At 39.5% G+C, this 13,922-nt stretch overlaps 2 protein-coding genes across 2 annotated transcripts; both read right to left on the minus strand.

Moving 5' to 3' along the window:
- Nucleotides 1-878: 878 nt before the first annotated feature.
- LOC148741270 (uncharacterized) lies at nt 879-6,031 on the minus strand. Its single transcript, XM_088728709.1, has 3 exons — nt 5,917-6,031; nt 2,783-3,567; nt 879-1,005 (listed from the first exon to the last, which is right to left on the minus strand). Exons 1-3 carry the CDS (start codon nt 6,029-6,031, stop codon nt 997-999), a joined length of 909 nt encoding a protein of 302 aa, XP_088584835.1. The 3' UTR covers nt 879-996.
- A 6,560-nt stretch (nt 6,032-12,591) lies between these two features.
- LOC148741271 (GFP-like fluorescent chromoprotein amFP486) lies at nt 12,592-13,650 on the minus strand. Its single transcript, XM_088737480.1, has 2 exons — nt 13,329-13,650; nt 12,592-12,842 (listed from the first exon to the last, which is right to left on the minus strand). Exons 1-2 carry the CDS (start codon nt 13,424-13,426, stop codon nt 12,698-12,700), a joined length of 243 nt encoding a protein of 80 aa, XP_088593606.1. The 5' UTR covers nt 13,427-13,650; the 3' UTR covers nt 12,592-12,697.
- Between the last annotated feature and the right edge of the window lie 272 nt (nt 13,651-13,922).

Here is a 13,922-nt window from a genome sequence, read left to right on the forward strand (position 1 = left end):
GTGGTGTGCAGAAAGCTGGTAAAGAGACACTATAGAGTCCATAATTTGAATGGTTGTGCCACAATTTACTTAACATAAACTGTACATGTGTGTCGGATTTTTGAATTGTACCTCTTTGTTTGAAACAAAAAAAGTGTTAAAAAAAATTGTGTTTAAACAAGAAGACAAACAGCCTGGTAATAAACTTTTAAAATGAAAAAAAAAAAAAAAAAAAACAAGTTAGACTAAATCCTCAACTTGATAATAACATCAATATCACAACTTAACACTTTCCACGGCTAGGGAACGCAAAATGAATAAATGTTTGATAAGAATCACAATTCATAATAGTCCCTGTGAGAATCTGACCCTGCATTCTCATTATGAGAAGATGTAACAGAGGAGGCCCTCTGACTTACTGAACTGTAATGGCTGTCCGGCTGAAATGACCCCACTTCATATGAAAACTGACGAGAATGGATTCCATCTCCACGGTACAGGTGATCAGTAGAAGGCTGAGAGCCACCGTAGTTGTTACTAACACCAGAGCCAAACACACCAGGTGTGGGTGTCCCCATGTATTGTCCATGGTTAAGGGGAAACGATTGAGGTTGACCTGACAAAGCCATTGCAACCAAGTGCATAGCAGATGCAATACCACTACCAAGCGAAGTTAGGCAGTCAGTAATCTCTGTCCTTGAGGCTTCAAAGGCCTTATTCGACTGAGCAAAGGCATCCAGAAGATTCTTTTTATGGCTACCTCATCTTTAGCAGTGCTCATTAGGATTTTATCTCGTTGTGCTTGAGACAAGTTTCTTACCATATGTTTTCGTTTGTTGTCAACCAGTTGAGCTATTTTAGCTGTATTTACTCTAACCTTTCCCTTTGCATTAGCTTTATTATCCTCTGAGCACCTACTTTCTTCCACACTTTTTTGACTGACACTTGATAGGTTATCTGTCTCATCGTCACCATCGTCATCACCAAAAAGAGATGGGGATGGGGAATGTGAAGACTCTAAAATGCCTAAGAGTTACAAAAACCAAAACATTGTAAATATATGAATTAATTCTATCGATTACAGAATGTAACAATATGATGAGTTATTTTCTTTTTAATTTGTTATTGTATAATGATTGTACAAACCTGTGGAACAGATATTATTGTAGGATATTAGCTACCATAAGACTAAATTTTTTTAATTTTTTTTCTTTCCTTTGCCAATGGATACAGAACTGGATTTTGTAAAAGCACTTCAATATATTACTTCAATCACTAAATTGAATTTCTTTCTATTTATATTTGCAACATTATAAATAAGATATTACCATAACCCCTTCAACAACTTATTATCAATTTACCTGCAGGTAGTTACCAATGTCAACTGCCAGCAGTACATGCTATACCATTCATAGTATACAGGGGTTGATATTATTATAAGCAATCTGCTTTACCATGAATAAAGGCTGATAGTTTCGAAAGAAACTGTTTGGGGCTGCGTCGGTGGGAGTAACGAAATGATTTGGATATATCAACAAAGTTGAAATGGTAAATTGGCCACCGTAATGATTACAAAAGCTGACGTTTCCAGCGTTAGCCCTTCGTCGGAGCGAATAGAGGAATTGTGGGTTGTGTGTGCTTTTAAAGGCAGAAAATGGAGCTACGTTATTGGTGGGAGCATGGCAACGGGAAAAACATGAATAAATTAGTGGAATGAAAAGCGTTCGTTGATCCCTGTGGGATTTAGACTGCCAGTTTGAAAGATGAGCTTTTGTTCAAGATTTTTACGGCTTTCCGTGCCACCTAAGTGCAAGGAAAGACCGCAGATTGCCATATGTTGCTTAGAATGATTAGGTTAATTAAAATGTCTAGCGACTGGTTTCGATGTGTCCTTGTCATTCCTTTCCACGTCTCGAAGGTGTTCTCGGAATCGGTCACCTAGTCTTCTGCCTGTTTCGCCGATGTACATCTTTTTGCAATAAGTGCAAGTTATGCAATAGATTACATTGGCGGAGGTAGACGTGAAGTGATCGGTGATCCTAATGGATCGTTTAGGTCCCGATATTTTATCAGTGTTGTGAATAAAAGGACACGTTTTGCATCGTGCACGAGCGCATTTAAAAGTGCCGGGTTGGTCATTAGTCTGAAAAGAACTTCAGACCAAAAAATTGCCTATGTTTTTGTCGCATTTGAATGAAATGAGCGGAGGCTGCGAAAAGATAGTGCTTGTCTCTGGATCGTTTTGAAGTAATTTAAAGTTTTTAAGAATGATGGATTTAACTGAGTGGTTGTGAGGGTAAACGTGAGAGTGAATGGAATGCGGTCGGAATCTTCCTTATGCGACGTTTGTAGTGCTGAATGTCGATCAATAAGTTGAGCGCTGTGGTAACCCGCTTGAACGACGGAAACAGGGTAACCACGTCCATCGAAGAACTGGCACGTTGACTCTGATTTGTGGTGGAAATCAGAGTCATCACTACATGAACGACGAAGTCTTAGAAACTGAGAAAAAGGAATGGAATTCTTAACGTGAGATGGATGCGAAGACGAATATAACAAGTAATTATGCGAGTCTGTAGGTTTGTAATACACACTAGTGCATAAACCGTTACCTTCAATTGAAACTTAAAGCTCTACCATGAATTTGATTTCCTTTCTTTTGTTATCATAAATAAAAAATGAACTGATTGATAACAATAATATTAACTACTATTATTAGTATTATTATTATTATTTAAGTGTCAATTCATTAACACTGCTGCACTAATTGAGGAGATTACAAATTAACTCAACTATCACATACCTTGAACTTCACTGTCATTGTCATTTTCTGAACTGATTCTTCCATCATGTCACCGTCAATACCAAATGGGATTGTGCTTGTCGCAGGAGAGCCTCCCCAAATTTCATTTAGGAGATCGAAATTTTCCTTAACAAGTTTCCCGCTGCCACTACGACTTCCCTTGTTCACCACATTCCGGTAATCTTGACGAATGTTCTTTATCTTTTCTTTGACTCTATCATATCCTTTCTTGATTGCCAGCTTTTCCTCATCGTTTTGAGATTTGAAACTTTCGTGTTCCTCTTTGTCCATATCCTTAATGCTTGTTTCCGTTTCGGTAAGGCTTGGCGTTCCAAAGTCATCAGGATACAAACTCGGCATACATCGTCTCACTTCGGTGTACAGTGACTGGAGATCTACTTCAAAGTCAACACCTTGAAAGTCACAGGTCGATTTGTACTCTCGCACAAACTTAAGCATTTCTTCTTCCTTGTCAACGGACCATACCCACTTTGTCTTTTTCTTCTCTTTGCCCTTTTTCCGGATCAAATCTGAATCATTTGATAGCTTTCGCTTCTTCCCTATCCCGCTAGATTGCAAGTCATTACTTTTGTCCAGTCCGGATGTTTGATTTGACTCATCATCATGCTTGGGTGTGGAAGAACGAAATACGAGAGGACTCGCCGACCTTGCAGTCGAAATATTTTTCGGTTTCTGGCAAAGTATATCTCCATTTAGCCCCACGGCCAACCCCACGGTGTAAGCGGTCTGCCATGATGACCGTTTGTTGTCAATGTTCAAAGGGCCTGGAGACAAGTAAAAAGTTGTCCCGGGTAAGCGAGTTATCCCCAGCAGAGCGTTTACAAGGCAGCTAGGGTTACCCTAGCGCTCAGGTAGGGTTACCCTAGTGCTAGGGTAACCCTAGCTGCCTTGTAAACACGTCGATGAAAAAAAGAAGAAATGTGGGAGCGTTAGGGTAACCCTCCTGCCAGGGTAACCCTAGCACTAGGGTTACCCTACCTGCTTGTAAACAGGGCCTTAGCCAAATCTAAGTTTCGACGTGGGTGTTCTCTCGGTTAATTATGAAAAAAGTATTTTACTTTGCAACTTAAGGCTGGTGGAATGAGAGCCGTCATTGGCCAAGGTGTGCTGGTAGCGTTACGGGTCATAAGCTACGCGCTGAAAGGCGAAAGCTAGTGGTAGATGGAAAGACGCTGCCCCTTGGATTTCTTTAAAGAGAACACGTCTTAAATTGTATTTAAACTTTACTCAAAAAATCTATAGCACAGCAAACGGGCGGCCATTACGTCACATGAGAGACCTTAAGCAGTCAAGACGGCAACGCTAAAGAAGACGTCGATTTTTTAATGAAATTCTACTTCCTATTTGAATTACGAAATTGGCTGCATGTGTTTACCGTCTCTTACGACGCAATACCTCAACTTTAGCACAACGTATATAAGCAGCGTTGAGTTCAAAATGGAGATAAAAATAATTTGCCTTCCCGGTCTCCATTCGCAGACGACGCACATTTTGGTGATATTATGTCGTTGTTTTTAAAGGACGGCCAAGACGGTACAAAGTTCTAAAACGCACGTGCTGAGCTATTTCTCTGCCCATTAGATCTATCGTTTTGCCGCCTCGTTGCCGTCACCGTAGTGGTTTACTTAAAGTCCCTTATTAACAAATTGGAGGACACTAGGGTAACTAGAGCACGTTCAGGCGCATTACAGAAGTCAGCGGGAAGGATAACGATACAGATGCTGGAAACGTAGCTACTGCGTGACCTGCGGCACTGAAACGTGCGGATCATAGGGTGCATGTATGTCGCTTTAATAAAAAGTAAACACAACACAATGGAATATGACATTAAAAAATAAAACATAACTAAATTTTGAAAATGTAAAAGTAAGAATTATATACTTTGAATTACGGAAAGGAACAAAAAGGTAAAGTTATGAGTTCTAAACTTATCCTCTGCCAAGTAGTAATATAAAAGTTGCGGATAAAAAAGTCATTTTATCTTTTGGAGGGCGAGATTAATCTTTCTGGTTCTTCTTGGTTTTATGTTTTTCTTTTAATTCCTGATTTTATTGAATGGTTCTTTGGGCAAAGTCTGTTCATCCTCTAGATAAAGCCGGATTAGAATCGTTCATTGGAAGCGGTTGGTGTGATACTTTTGGGCGTTACTGCAGCTCAACCGAGTGCGCTCTTTTTTCCTAACTGCCAAAATATTGAAACTATTAGAGGAACTTCAGTCCTCTTATAGTGCCTCAGGCATTGGTCTTACTAATAGTTCTTCATGCTTCTTCCTTCCTTCCTTGTTCTTTTGGTAAAAGTTTGTGAGCATGCGAACATATAATTTGACATTGTATATGGCAAATGCATGAATCCAGTTGAGATCACACTCTTTAAATACAAATTCGAAGCAATGTAAAGAACAAGAACTCAAACAACAACAACAACAACAACAACAACAACAACGGCACCAATAAAAATGATGATGATAATGATTGTAACATCAGTAGTGATATTGACACTTATATCACTCACCAGATTTAGACATAAAAAATTTACAACCTACAGAGAATTATAATAGCTGCATAAAAATTACTTACTTTAGAATTGAGTCGCTGCACTCATTCAGAGGTATGCCATCAACATTACGTACGTTGACTCTTTTGGACGATTGTTAATATCCACGATAATACTCTCATTTCCTTTCGAATGAGTCTCCGGTTTTCTCTTTATCTATCTTTTTTTTTTTTATTAGTTCTTCTGGATTTCGTTGGCTTGGTTTATTTCCCGCGTAACTCAGACAACTAAAAAATCTAAAGCACCTATTGTTAACCCCTCAAACAGCTACAGTTTTACTCTAGCTGGGTCAAAAATTTCAGGGTGAATAAGGCTTTATGAATAAGGATTCAAATATTTCATCGGAAACAAAACAGAGAATAAACAAAAATATCATTTTCCTCTCGCCATTTATTTATCAGTTTGTGACGAAACAGGTGAATTACCTTTAATGTCTTTTTTGTTGGTTGCTCCATTCCAGCGATAATGATTGATGATGGCAAGTACAGGAAATCTGATTAATCATTGACGGTGTAGAAGCTTTCCTTAATCTTGGCAAAGGGTGGAGATATATTACTTACATTTCAGGAACCTCAAAGATGGTTCCGGATGTTCTCCAATTTTGAGCCTTAATGGCGCACTTGAGCCAGTTTGTCTACGAATTGACACATGGTTTCTTGTTTCTTGAATGGGCATTCATCTTTGAAAGCGGGGATGCTTCCAGTCCTTCTTCTGTAAAGTGTGACAGTCCCCTTCGTTCTGCCATAATAGGAAAAAAATACATATGGCAAAAATACAAGTACGCTTATTTCTTGATTACCGAGCTTTCAAATTGGTTCAGGGAGTAACTGATATTTCTACATTTGATATTTTACCTCAGAGTCTTGAGCTCAATCATTTGATTGAATTTTTTTTTCTGTCTAATCGTGTTGGCCAGGAAGTGTCTCTTCCGCATAGCGGCTGTTTATCTCAAATAGCTATATGGTGTCCGGGCACGGTCTGTTACTTCGTTCATTCTCTGGATTGTAAGCTATAATCGTTCATTTGAAGTGCTTGGTTTGATATTTTTAGGCATTACTGCAGCTCAACTGAGTCCGCTTTTTTTTCCTTACTGCTAAAAAATTTTAAACTATAAAGGAACTTTACTCCTCTATCATTTCCTTGGGCGTGACTTTACTAATAGTTCTTCATGTTTCTTCCTTCTTTCCTTGTTCCTTTGGTACAATTGCGATAGCATGAAACAAATTAATATGTAATTGGTTTCTGAACAATAAAGTTCAAAGTAAAACAGTTAAAAGTATGAAAACCTATTCTTTGTTGGCTGTTCCATTCCAGCGATAATGATTGATAATGGATGGCAAGAACAGGAAATCTGATTTACTAAGGACGTTTCCATGCTTAACCTAAACTTGGTAAAGGAGTGGAGATATATTACTTATTTTTCAGGCACCTAGAAGATGGTTTCTGAATAGTCTCCAGTCTTACACTTCAGTGGTGCACTTAGGCCACTTTTTCTATGAACTGACAGAGGGTTTTCTGGCTCTTGAATGGGTATCCATCTTTGAATCGAAAGCGAGGGAGTTCCAGTTCTTCTTCTGCAGCGTTTGACGGTCCCTTTCGTTGTGCCCGCAGCCCGAATGGCAAAAAAAAAGAACAAATGGCGAAAATACATGTATGTATTAAATGAGCTTTCAAATTGGTTCAGCGAGGGACTTACATCAGGAAAATAATATTTACTATCCTAATGGTATCTTGAAAAGAAGAAAGAAAACCCATGTTGATAGGGAACACCTATCACTGATAACTAAAGCTACCCACTAATATATGTATATGGATTGATTAAAACGTTTAGTACATACTTCATACATAATTATACGATTAGTACATATATGATTATGTACATAATCATACGATTAGTACATAATTCATCGAAAACAGCTACCACAGCCTTCAAGGATGTTTCTTAAATGAAGTCTGCATATCCGGGTCTTGATCATAAAGAGTCCAAGGCTGGCAGCTGATATTTCTTCATTCAACATTTTTACCTTAGAGTCTTGGGCCCAAACATTAGAATTAACTTTTTCCCGTGGAATCTGCCGCATATTTTAAGGGTGACTGTTCATCACAAATTGTTTTATAACATAATCAAAGCAAAGCGCGCGCTCTGATTGGTCAATTTAGCGTCCCCCATTTGCTCATGGGTGTACGCTGCTGACGTGAGCAAAAGCGAAGACTATTTTTCCGCGCGCGCTTTTTTTTTTTTCTGCTCACGGAAGATTTGTTAAATAAAAGGGAACTCTTTAGCTACAATGTATCAATTTTATGTTATAAAACAAATGATGAACACCACAGCGTACACTATTGAGTTATGGATGCACTTGGGAGGTTTGCAAAGCACTCAAAAAGCTAAAGTCGCTCTCGGCTATCGCCTCGAGCGACTCTTACGCTTCTTTCGAGCTTAGCAACCTCCCGCGTGCATCCATAACTCAATAGTGTACACTGTGGTGTTTACCATTTGTTAAATATATATCCAAGTACTAACTAATATATATATATATATATATATATATATATATAAATAACTGCAGACAGTACTGTTTCGGCCTTCTGGGCCTCATCAGTGCAGTTTTTTTTTATGTTTAAGGTGGACGGCCGGGCCCCCGATGAAGGGCGTGTGCAATGCCCGCCGACCAACAGGACTAATCCCACCCATGGCTTGCGTGCAATGCCTTAGGGTTGGGGTCCACCAGAAACGAGGGTCACCAGACACCAAACTCGCTGGGGAATCGAACCCCACCTCAACAAAAATTAACACACTCACACCAAAAATTGAACACACACACTCGATAACTTAAATAACTTAAACTACTTTTTAGTTTTCATTTTTAGGTTTTAAATTTTTAAACTAATATTAAACTATTTCTTCGGAGTGTACTTTAGCACATGTCTTGGAGGACCATTTTGCGGGTTGAGAACAAACGCAATTGAACCAGGAGGAACTTGAAGGTGTGATGTTAACCGTAGGAGGTCTACTCTATCACCTGAAAGGCCAGGAGGTGTGGATAGCAATTCGAGAATTTCACTTCTGGACTTGGAAGAAATGACCGACGTAACGGAGGGTGGCGCGGTTATCTTATTAGCGACTGGTACGAAAATCGACTGGGTTGTATCCGTTGTAGCAGGCTTCTTTACAGTTCCTTTTGAAACCGGAGAAGTCTGGGGAGCAGCGCGTTTACGGGAGACATTGTCTGATGGTACTTGGTCAACCGATGTGCAGGTTGGAAAACGGTCCTCGCTGGCCTCAAGGTTATAATCGCACTCTTCAGACTCAGCAACAACGTCATTAGGGACGGGAGCAATTGTCTCAGCTGTCACATCATTTTCTTGAGCTACAGACGAGGGTATGTCCATCTCTACTGATGTGTCTACGGCAGGTTGAGCACCCACGGTCGCCTGACAGTTCCTAGCTAGATGTCCACCTTGACGGCATCGGAAGCATTTGCCCCTAAGGGGACACTCCGCCGACTTATGACCAACTTTATGACAAGTAGTACACTGGAGGGGTTGCCCCCTATACCAAATTTTACAGCGGACGCCACGGATAGAAATAAACGGTGAAATGACATTCCTAATAACCATTTGGACAATGCGTGACCCGGTGGACACTGAAGGCCTTCCGGGCCAAACCTGATTGCGAACAGATTTGACCGTACCGTATGCGGACAAAGCTGTGCTGATGGCGTCGTTTGATCCCTCAAAGGGAAACCAAGAGACTACAACAGTAGTAAGCTGGGGAGGAGGAGGAGGGGGTTTAACCACCCTACACTCTACATCGCCCAACTTGATGACACCTAGCTCCTCAAAAAATAACTTAGCAGCATCGCCGTTCTCAGCAAAAGTGACTCTCGCAACACGGCCAGGACATGCCTGCACCGCAGCCACCCGATGGTCAGACTCACGGTCAAAAAAACCCAGCAACAAACCAACCGCTTCCGAGAAAAGTACCTCCTCAGGGAGCCCCTGACAGTCAACGTCGATGGTCCTATTAAAGGACACGACCATGCTGAAACTCGGACCCAACCCAAAGACAAGTCAGAGGGATGGGTGACCGAAACAGAGAAAAAGCAAAAAGGAAAGCAAGTTCAGGTCGACCGAGAAATCAAAAAAAGGGATGGGCGACCAAAACGGAACCAAAGAAAACAACCACTGCCAGGGAGGAAAAAGTCGCAAGTTTTCCCTCCCGGCAGGTACTCACTTATCCAACTCAGACCTCGAAAAACACCAGAACCAACTTCAAACTACAAGAGTATGAAGCAACACTTACCATGCGAGACCTGGGCCTCATCAGTGCAGTGCTAATGCTAGGATGGGGGAGAACCGAGACGGTCACCCCAAACGACCCAACCTTTGTGGTATCGTCTAAGCCATGCCAGAGTGCTCAAACTAGAGTAAACCAGCGAGCATGCGCAATTGCAACGGCAATGACTCATCCTAGATAGAGTGCTCAATTTGGACATGAAAGCAAAGCTTTGTATGCCAAAGAGCTATATATATATGTGTTCATTTTTACTTTAAATTTAAAGCACTGGTGTTTTATGTTGTCCTTTTATACGTAGATGATAACTTGCATTTTTTCTAGCAACTGTTGGTCTTTAATGTAATAGAAAAATCCTCTTGGTCCATCTCTTAAAAAGGGAACACTTTTGAATATGAAGCGTAATCCTCGTTGCTTTGCTCGTGCCTGAGGTCTCTCGCCCGCCATGTGTACTATTTGGGGAAAAAAAGGAAAGCAGGAAAACGAGTCAATCATGAAAAGCTGGTTGGCGTCTGATTTCTAAGCCTTGAAACTGGCTTCTGTCAAAGTATCTCACTTTTGGGCAAGTTAGGCTATGAATTAACTAATGCTTTTCTTTTTCTTAAATGGGCGTCCTTCTTTAAAAGTAGGAAAATTTCCGCGTTACGCCAGATGTTCTTTTTCTTTTTGTTTGACCGTCTCGCTTGAACGCATAACGATTATTTTTTCTTGAGGCCTTTGGTTTTACTTGTGGCTCTCTTTACTGTACAATCATTATTATCAATATTACCAATTTGGAGCGTACATCAGAAACTGTTAATCTGATGATAAACCGGAAACAATATAAACCATAAATCATGCTCTCCATTGAAAAAAAATTCAATGGAACTAGACATCATTTGGTCATAATTCATTATCCAACGGAACTACTGAACTACCATGTTCACCAGAGGAAGTTGGTGGATCGTTCCCGAGAAAAAAACTCTGATTGTGTTATTACAAGATATATAATTAATTTACAATATCCTTCACATTTCCTTTCAAAGGACATTCCGGCTGGAAAGGCTTCCTTGAAATAGTCGGTCATGCCCTCAGCATACTTAGTGAGGCATCTGTTTCCATATTGAAATACTGACGACGGTATATCAAAGGAGAATCAAAGTGGTGCCCCTGTGATGACTTTAAAACTGGCTGTCAGTTTCCCCCTAAAATAAGCTAAAAAACATTTTTGGAAAGTAGGGCAGGTATAGCTCGTCAATAGCCAAGATTCCCTTTAAAAGGTTTGTAATCTTTGATTTGTTGTATCAGGGTAAAGCATTAAAACATGACTTTAGTCTTCCCACCCTCAGTGAAATGTGGTAACCATAGCGTAAGGGCATTAGATGGCTTTATTAAAAACCACATGGCAGCCTAACAAGGCTGAAATTGTAAATTATACTTACAGAGCACGTTTTAGCCCTCTTACTCACAAATGTCGTCTTACATGATGAGGCTAAAACTCCTTTCAAACTGAAGTAGGCTGCATATCCTTAGGTCACAATATTGTTTATGTGGTTTTTCCCAACCTGTGTGTCGACAAAATGAGTTTTTGGACGAGAATCACAACTAAATTGCATTTTCAAAACGGTCACTCCCTGCTCCATGTCAAACTATATATGTCCTGGTTTGTTTTACCTATAGGCCTACCTAATACTACCCTAATATGAGCCAATTCGATTTTTTTTACTGTTTCCGGTAAATGTTTTTCGTGACAACCCCTCTTAACTTATTTTCACTACTTGTTAGCTGAGTTGACAGAGCACTGCACCGGAATCGCAATAAAATATTTGAAAATAGGCGCTCACAATGTAAAAATTTACTGCCTTGCTAATTTATCTCTAAAGACCAATCTGTTAAATAAAGGCTTTTCTTAAATGTTTGGTACTTATTTTCGGAAACTATCTATACCAATTATGAAATCTCAAGCAGGATTCCTTTATTATTGGTAAACTAGGTGACTCAGAGGTGAAAGTGTTCCCTATTCTCCCAAGAGGTGGTTCTCTCAAATGCGTAGTAAATTCTACTTTAATCCGTTGTTTACTAGAATTGACGGCCAGAAAATTGCGGAGGTTTTTCAAGTTAAAATTTACCATTGAAAACTACTTTTCAGACATAACAACATTTAAAAATGTTCGAAAAACTAAGCGAATAACAAACGTGTTTCTTGCGTTAACGAGACCCGCATGGTTTATCCACCATGCTACAGTTGTTGTTTACTAGATTCTACGACTAGTAAATTGTGAGGCCTTACGTTGAAATTGAACACTTTAGGGACATATCGACTACTGACAGCATTCTCTCTGGAAAAAAGAAGTACAACCCATAACTGCTACGTTGTAACAACTTAACTTACTACCTATATCTGATACTTTATATTTACGGGATGCCACACTGATGTTTAAGTGCATGAATTCATTAGTATTAGAATAAATATAGGAAAATATTAAAATTCTTCCTAGGCTTGCAAAGTTTAAAAACTTTGCGCATAGATTATCGGATCGAATTTGCAGTGGTAGGCCAAATCTGGCCATAAAAAACGCGTTTTCTCCGTCCAAATTGAAGTGTTCTTCAGTAGCCCTTTATAGTTTGTGCATGCATCTAGCATATCGCTATTCTGTTAGTTTTATTTACAATTTCTTCTCAGTTTCTCCGTGCCATTGCTTTCATTGAGCGATAAATTAATTACAGTCTTCGCTCTTCTTGCTGGCAGTTCATTCAGTTTCCGGAGCTGACCAATTGACTCTCCTATTACATGACCCGATAGGGGGTGGATGACAGTTATTGAAAAAGAGTTGTGGGTGTCTAACTATGTGTAGGCAGTCCCGGAAAATAGTTGCAAATAAATCGGCAATACGTTTGCTCCCAGTTTTTAGTCTCAGGAAGCATTTATGACCGCACGAAAGGAGATAATGACAATACTCAGTTTATTATATCAATTTTCTTTTTATTATTCAACTGACCTGATTCGAGTTACAATGAATTCAGGGCATTGATTGTAAGTAATGAAAATGCTTCCATCTTACAAAGAGTTATTTAGCCTTCAAAGGGTTAACGTGAGCCGCAGCATGTTCTTCCAGCTTGACCGTAAAACCTTTTTCCTTATGGCCAAGGTCGGTCCTCACAATGTGATGTTCTATAACGTGATTCGGGGGCAGTTTGACCGGCTTCTCTGCTCTGTGCAAAAGAGAAATAATTAAAAGAAAAAAAAAGAGGACAAAGAAACAAAAAAAAAAAAAAATCAGAGAACAATTAAAAACAACTACGAAAAAATAGACAACACTTGCTTTATGAACAACTTTAATAAAACGTCGCCTTTAATTTACTAGTATTTAGTAATTTAATTTAGTAATTTACTCAACAATTCTTTTGAATCATTCAATGGTTATTTTGTCCATGCCCTTACGTAAATAAAAGGTAGAAAAGAAAAGGTTTAGGCTGAAGAGGGGATTAGTTAACTTTTGGTTACTTGTGGAGTTCTCTCATTCGATACCGAATATTTTTTTAAAAGATGAATTATTACTCTGCCGTTCTGCTGAGGCCCTCCTCATCCCTGGATTCTCTTTAACTTCTTTAATTTTGGGACACAAAACTGAAGAGAGCCGTATATTAAGAAAGGACATTTCACAATCGTCGGAGCTGATGCAGACACGACAATCTTACTTGTAAGTAGAGTGAAACTGGCATCTGTGGTAACCACCACCTTCGAGCAGAACAAACTGAGTCACATCACCTCTCAACACATCTTTAGACACAGTCATTTTTTCGAACGACTTTTCTCAGTCAATTGACTTCTTTTTCATTATGGGTCCATCAGCGGGAAAGTTTACGCCGTGCTAGATGGAACTGTGGATGAAGCAAAATTGAGAAAACTTTGGGGTACCAGTTAAAAATAAAGGTTAAATCAATCTTGCAGCTGCGTCAAATAATAATCCTACAATGAGTACACCCTGTGGAGCAATGCTTAAAAGCCTAGTCATATATTTAGTCATTTTCCAGTTTTAGCCATCTTACTCACAAGTGTCGTCTTACATGATGAGGCCAAAACTCCTCTGAAAATGAAGTAGGCTGCATATCCTCAGGTTACAATATTTTTTATGTGGTTTTTCCCAACCTGTGTGTCGACAAAATGAGTTTTTGGCAGAGAATCACAACTAAATTGCATTTTCAAATGGCCACTTCCTGCTCCATGTCAAAAATATTCTTGAAGATTTCATTTCTTTCAAAAATGTTCTCTAACTGCATGCCATGCAAGAA

The sequence above is a fragment of the Stylophora pistillata genome, chromosome 1 (genome assembly GCF_964205215.1).
Source record: "Stylophora pistillata chromosome 1, jaStyPist1.2, whole genome shotgun sequence".
NCBI lineage: Eukaryota > Metazoa > Cnidaria > Anthozoa > Scleractinia > Pocilloporidae > Stylophora > Stylophora pistillata.